This window comes from Anneissia japonica, unplaced genomic scaffold, assembly GCF_011630105.1.
Source record: "Anneissia japonica isolate Jap-2015-1 unplaced genomic scaffold, ASM1163010v1 scaffold4988_len2956909_cov206, whole genome shotgun sequence".
NCBI lineage: Eukaryota > Metazoa > Echinodermata > Crinoidea > Comatulida > Comatulidae > Anneissia > Anneissia japonica.
The window spans coordinates 2317017-2323425 of record NW_022696345.1 but is presented as its reverse complement, the minus strand read 5'-3'; the positions used below and the strand labels follow the sequence as shown (position 1 = coordinate 2323425).

Genomic DNA, 6409 nt, shown 5'->3' with positions numbered 1-6409 from the left:
AAAAATGGCCCCGGTAAAAATGGCCCCGGTAAAAATGGCCCCAAAAGACAGGTAGGTAAAAATGGCCCCAATAATAAAATTCCGTATTAAAACTGATTTTTTAAAAATCATTATATGCATTTTTTTAAACTGAAATAATTTATTTTTAAGGAATCTAACATCAAATAAATTGCCATTTACATTTTACTTTTTGCAGAAATTACATATCCAATGATAAAATATTCAAAGACAAAAAAGCCATGAATAACACTTTTCATTTTTTTTCAATTTAAATAAAAAATAGCAACAACATAATCAATAAACCAACATAAATCATGCATTTATTAATACTAAAATAATTTATTTGTGGCCAATTTCAAGGAAGCGGAATCACAATTTTTCAGAAATTCAATCCGGGTAAATTGGTAAACCCCACAAACAATGAGTTTATATGAACATCAAATTATTATTATTTTTTTTTTTTATAGAAAAAGAGAGTAACTCTAAGCAGAACATTTGTTGAAGTAAAGTAAGCCTCCCTTTTCCCATACATGAACTTGTCATTCAAACACACAATTGATCCACATTGATTAATTGATTGATTAACTACTGTTTATTTGCACTGTTTATAACAAGTGAAGATATTTCATTTGATACTTAACAAAAGTAAATTTTGTGGTTATCTATGAGTTGCATATTTTGGTAGTTGAAGTACTGTATGTATTCCTCTACTTTGTAGTGGAATAACGTTTTTAAAACTTATTTCAACTATCAAAAAATGTTCAATGGCCGTTGTTTTCTGGTAATCTCTCAGTACATTATTTGCATCTGTTGTGTAACTGTATTTTGTATTGTTTCAATTCTTGCTTATTACAGTATTTAAATATTATTTAAATAGATTTAAAAAAAAAATCATTTCTATTACTGAAATTTTTCATTGGGGCCATTTTTACCTATTTGTCATTTGGGGCCATTTTTACCGGGGCCATTTTTTCCGGGGCCATTTTTTCCTGGGCCATTTTTTCCTGGGCCATTTTTCCAGGGCCATTCTTACCTGCAATCGTTTTTAGTGGTGATGCTATCATTAATCAGACTAATGATCATCATAATCATTTAATTATCATAGTTATCAGTAGCTACAAATACTCACCAATTCAAAGAATGATGTTCTTTTCTGAGGTGGATCATCTTGGCCCCTATGAAATATACGCAAATTATTACGTTCATATCATGACACTTCGTATGGCTCCGGAGTCCGACATTGTTACATTGAGCAAATACAGAATAACGAGCTTCATTCCGGTAGTAATGACAAGCCAAATATGGACACGGGTCGGTCCTACAAACAACCGCTATGGCAATATGAACTTTGATATGTCAATGTTGACAAGAAACCCACTTTCACAAAATGACACTACTACAAGGCTATGGTAAAACCCACATTATAGCCCAAAGCAAAGAGGCGGAGTCAGAGTGGGGGGAAGGACGGGAAGGAAGTCAGCACGCCCCACCTACCCTACATTTTTGAAAAAATGGGGAAAAAGAAAGTTTGCATTTAAATTCAAGCTTAGGAAGTGTCAGTTTCGGTCATCTACGTCAGTCCAATTATGCCTGGTGTAAATCCTTCATCAGTGTAAAGTCCCTCCCACGGACCTCTAATATGGCTTTTTAATAAAGAGAAAATAAAATCTAATAATATGCGAGCTTTAGCCCCTTAAATTGGAAGACGATCCTCTTCACAACCAAATAAAATAAAGTGATAATACATATGTTTTACATTTGCTTACCCTTCCTGGCCATCTCTAAATTCAACCTGGGTGCTGTCTGTATGTCCGTTTGCTAATTTATCTTTCTCTTTACTTATTGCTCCGTACTGCTTCTCCGCATCTGTACCCATGGCGTCTCCTTTTGTTAGTAACCCTTGATTCTCTTGCGTTGACATGACAAATTATATGAAGTCATAAATTAGTTATTAGTACTCTAACAATGCAGTCAGCAAGTGTGTACAGTGTGTCTCATTCAGCACGACTCAACTCACCTATTACACCCATCCACTCACCATTTGCCAATATGACGTCACGAGCTATACTTAGAGATGATACTACTTTTGTGGTAGAAAGTCAGGTGACTAATGTACGGTTATTTATATTTATTTATTTATTTGAACATACACCTTTGGATCGGTGGCACTCAATATCAATTGGTGCGTTCGTACAAAAAAAAATAAAGGGTAAAGTTAACGGTATTTGAAGCTTATGACTCGTATGCTTCAAATACATTGTAATATAGTTTTATACCAAAGTATCAAAGCGCTTGAGGTGTGGACTAGCTCGCACAATAACTTGCTGCTAAGTCTCTTCCTGTCTACCTGGTACCCGGTAAACCGGTACCAGCTACAGATATCTAAAACATCGTTATCAAGAAATTTAAATACCTAAGCCTAGCAGTTAATACAAGATCGAACTTCAACAATCATGGTAAACCATTAAAATAGATTTTAATACTTAATGCCCTTCAGTTGTCCTTATGACATCATTCGATGGGGTTCTATTATTTCCAGTACTATACATAATTTAAAAAAAACATAAAATAATTAAGCTATCTAAAACGTGTACCAATAAATGCTGATTGTTCCACGTGTAGCTAGTATCTATTTAACAGAAAACTCTGGGTCATGAAAATTGAAAATATAGCATATTATATAACATAGGCACATTTTACCAGTATAATCAATATTAAATTAACAGCCCACCGATTACACACAGGAGTTCAAAGTGTAGATACCTAGATTACCGGATGAACCTCCCATCAAACAGGAGAGTAGAGGATTTAAGAAGTACCGTAAATTAACACTACTTTACAAGAAACCCCTACACTAACAAGGAAATGGAAGCAATAGTAGAATACCGCAGTATGAGGATCCAAAACACGGAACTCTGTAAGAAGGCCTATATTTAACACTATTAACACAAACTGTTATAAGGTTATCTCTTATACACATCTAGATGTGTATAAGAGACAGGTCTATTTTATATATAAATTAGGTAATGCTGCGAATATTACAAATATTGTTTACTAGGATTTCCAGCTGCAACCAACAAGCTATTGTTTCTAGCTTATTTATACATGGCTCCATTATGTGTAAGCGTGAAGTCAGTTGTATGAGAAAATCTACCTTGGGGTTAAAAGTACGCCAACATTGAATAGTGGTCTAACGGTATGATACTTGACGTGTCAGCGAGAGGTTGCAGGTTCAAATCCTGCCAAAGACAATTTGTTCATACAAGTGAAAGTGAAAATATATTTAATGATGCAAAACATTTAGTTTATGCAGGAAACGTTATAGGGCCTATATAAATAAATAAATAAATAAATAAATAAAATATTGTGATGCAGGCCATACATACCTACAGACTTGTGGCGACAGCGATTGTAGCAGGCCTATGTAGCTTCAGTGAACGCGCGAAAGTGCATACAATTATAGGCCTGTGATTATAACACGAGTCTTCCTCAGTTAATAATATGTGATGTTTGAATTAGGGATGTCATCAATGCAGTCCAAAGTACAGACAGACATCTCATTGTATAATTCTGCATCACGAACGCCCACTGAAGAAGCAATATTAAACTGAGTGACCAGATTGCCGTTGCCGATACTGCCTCTGAACATAAACACGGGATATTCTAATTGTAATAAAAGCAAGTGAAAGGTCAATCAGTGATCATAAAGGCTAGTCTAATACTGTGGTGTAAGTGGCAAGCAAGCACGAGGCGAAAAAAGCCTTTGAAATCCTTAAATCATCATGTTTTTCTGGGGCTGAGCCCCTGGAACACTTTCGAAAGATTTTGAGCGACGCCAGACCAGGCCCACTTATGTCATCGGCGTCCACAATTTTAATTTATATATGCCTATCAAATTCAGGCCAACAGTTGATATAAACGTTTTAAAATATTATTTTTTTTTTATCCCCCACGAAAATCCATACTGAAATTCCCGAACCGGGGGGGGGGGGGCAACGCCTCAACTGAGAAGTGTGTATCCCCTTGCGTAGCGCGTATTAATCATTTTCGCAATGATTTCAAATACTTCATTTTGACTTCATAATAGTCAAAATCCACAACAAACACACAGACTGTGCTGGGCCTAGTTAAAATAATATTGTATATTTAATCCTACATTTTACCATGAAATTTTACTATCATTTTAATCGGCTTATTCTGATGTCCGTGAGATATTACATATTCACAAAATAATTAGATGCATCCGACATTAAGACGAGAAACGTTCAGCTCGTAGAAATCACGTAGTTCATTTTTAGTTGGTTTTTCAATCAAGGTAATTTGTCTCTAGTCCTTGGTATAACTTCTGCTATTTATTTGATGTTTTTAGACAGAATCACAATTCACTTTTACAGTATGCCCGATTAATATCTGGCATTACGCTTACAAATTTGATGTTAAACACCGGGTGGCAAATGGCCTGGTAGTTATGGGCCGGATGGCAAAAGGCTGGGTAGCAATGGGGGCAGGTGGAAACGGACCTAGACCACATGGTGTGCCAATATGGTGTACCAATATATTAACAATGAGATTATAACTGTTATTAATGTTATTCCAGAGGACCTAGAGGCAGTAATGAATGATCGTCGTGGATGTCTGCCAAGAGTCGATGAAGAGCGAGCAAGTTCGACCAGATGATTATGACGACTGCGCGCCAGCGTCAGAAATCTGAGTGAGTAAGTGAGGGGAAAGGTAATATTTTAGGAGGGGGTGGGGGAGGGAAAGAATATGTTTTCCCTCTGAAAACCGAAGATACAATAATGTATTATTATGTATTTTTATTTATGTGCTCAGTAATTTCTTACAAATGTAAAGAGTTTGTTAAATTGGTTAAATGCATGCATGTCAATGGCCTTGACGGATTGAAGCAATTCATTCTGTTGGCCAATCTTACATTGTTAATTTTTCCTGTAAAACTGTGGGGGGAGAGGCAAGAAAATTATCTAGGACACATGTCCCCTTCCCCCGCCACTGCTTATGAAACAATGCCATCAAACCTTCACACCTATTAATGAAGATAAATAACGAGCGATACATAAACATATCCACACATGCTTTACTACCTAACATTCCTTTATTCAACTTTCACCAGTATAAAATTTAACAACATTAACGTAACGTAAATAGAATAATTATCCGAGATGACAATTTTATAATATAGTAAATACAAATCACTAATTTATAACTACATCCGAAATAACAGACGTGACGTGTATGTACCATTATTGGGTACCATAGTGTATAACATTCTAAATAACATTAAACTAAACTCGGTAAAGAATCATCCTCTACATTTAAATATCAACATTACAGTATTAAAATTTATTTGTTTTTCTTAATCAATTATTGGCATAGCGTAAATTAAGTTCAAGCTGGTGGTGTACGATTTTACAATTAACAGAGTAACAGTGATTATTAAAAAATAATCAGAAAACAACAATACAATCAGAAACATCTTTCTTAAATTATTTGTTGACTGGAAATAATAAAGTAATAGCAAGGCCTACAAAAATATTGTGTTGCCAGCCATTATGCCAACTAATAGGATCAGTCCATCAGCAAATTGGTGTTGGTACTATGGACCATGGAGCTATAATTCAATGTAAACCAAAAGCCAACTCAGACAGCGTTGGCCGACGCAGCCCGACCCGATTTATCGCCGGGGACAGTCTTTAGCCGTCGTGAGAAATATTAAACATGTTTAATATTCTACGACGCGACTGCCCCCGATGCAGGCCATCGCGTCTGCGTTTAACTCATGCAGACCGACGCGACAATAAATTGCGTCAGGCTGCGTCGCACGACGCTGTCTGAGTTGGCCTTAACTGACCTTTCCAATACGCATAAGCACGTGTGTTTGCTGGACAAGCATGTCATCTGGAAAGGTCTATTGTAGGGTTCATGGCTAATTACCACCCACTCCGTGTATTTTTAACTGGTAAATTGGTAACCACAGATTACGGTATATAACTTAATAAAGATAAAAAACTATACGTTCTTAAATCATTATGCAAATACCCTGTGCTTCGCTTGAAACCCCCAATATTATTGCATATACACTTTACCCCCATAGACCCCCCTCCTCCTAGACTATCAAGATTTTGGGTCAGTTTGGTTTAGGTAACACAATTTTTCTGGCATAAAAAATAAAATAGTGGTAGTAACATTATCATTAATAACAGTAATATTACATTCAATAGTAATAATAATATTAGTACTATTTAAGTAATAATTTAGTAAATGCTTTTTAATGTAACGATGTTAACTACTGCAATTCCATATGGAACATATCCTATCGCAATATAATTATGGCACCGTTGTACACTCCTGCCACTTTTCCCGGTGTAGTCTTGTTCTCTTATACACATCT

At 35.7% G+C, this 6409-nt stretch overlaps 1 protein-coding gene across 1 annotated transcript in view; it reads right to left on the bottom strand.

The window, feature by feature from the left end:
* The window catches only part of LOC117101902 (ATP-dependent translocase ABCB1-like), an 18801-nt gene extending 16738 nt beyond the window's left edge, over positions 1-2063 (bottom strand). Inside the window, exons 1-2 of the mRNA XM_033242018.1 lie at positions 1767-2063; positions 1130-1175 (exon numbers count right to left, since the gene is read on the bottom strand). Of these exons, the coding sequence (XP_033097909.1) occupies positions 1130-1175; positions 1767-1921 (201 nt within the window). The 5' untranslated portion in view covers positions 1922-2063. The remainder of the gene's footprint in view (positions 1-1129; positions 1176-1766) is intronic.
* Positions 2064-6409: the final 4346 nt, after the last annotated feature.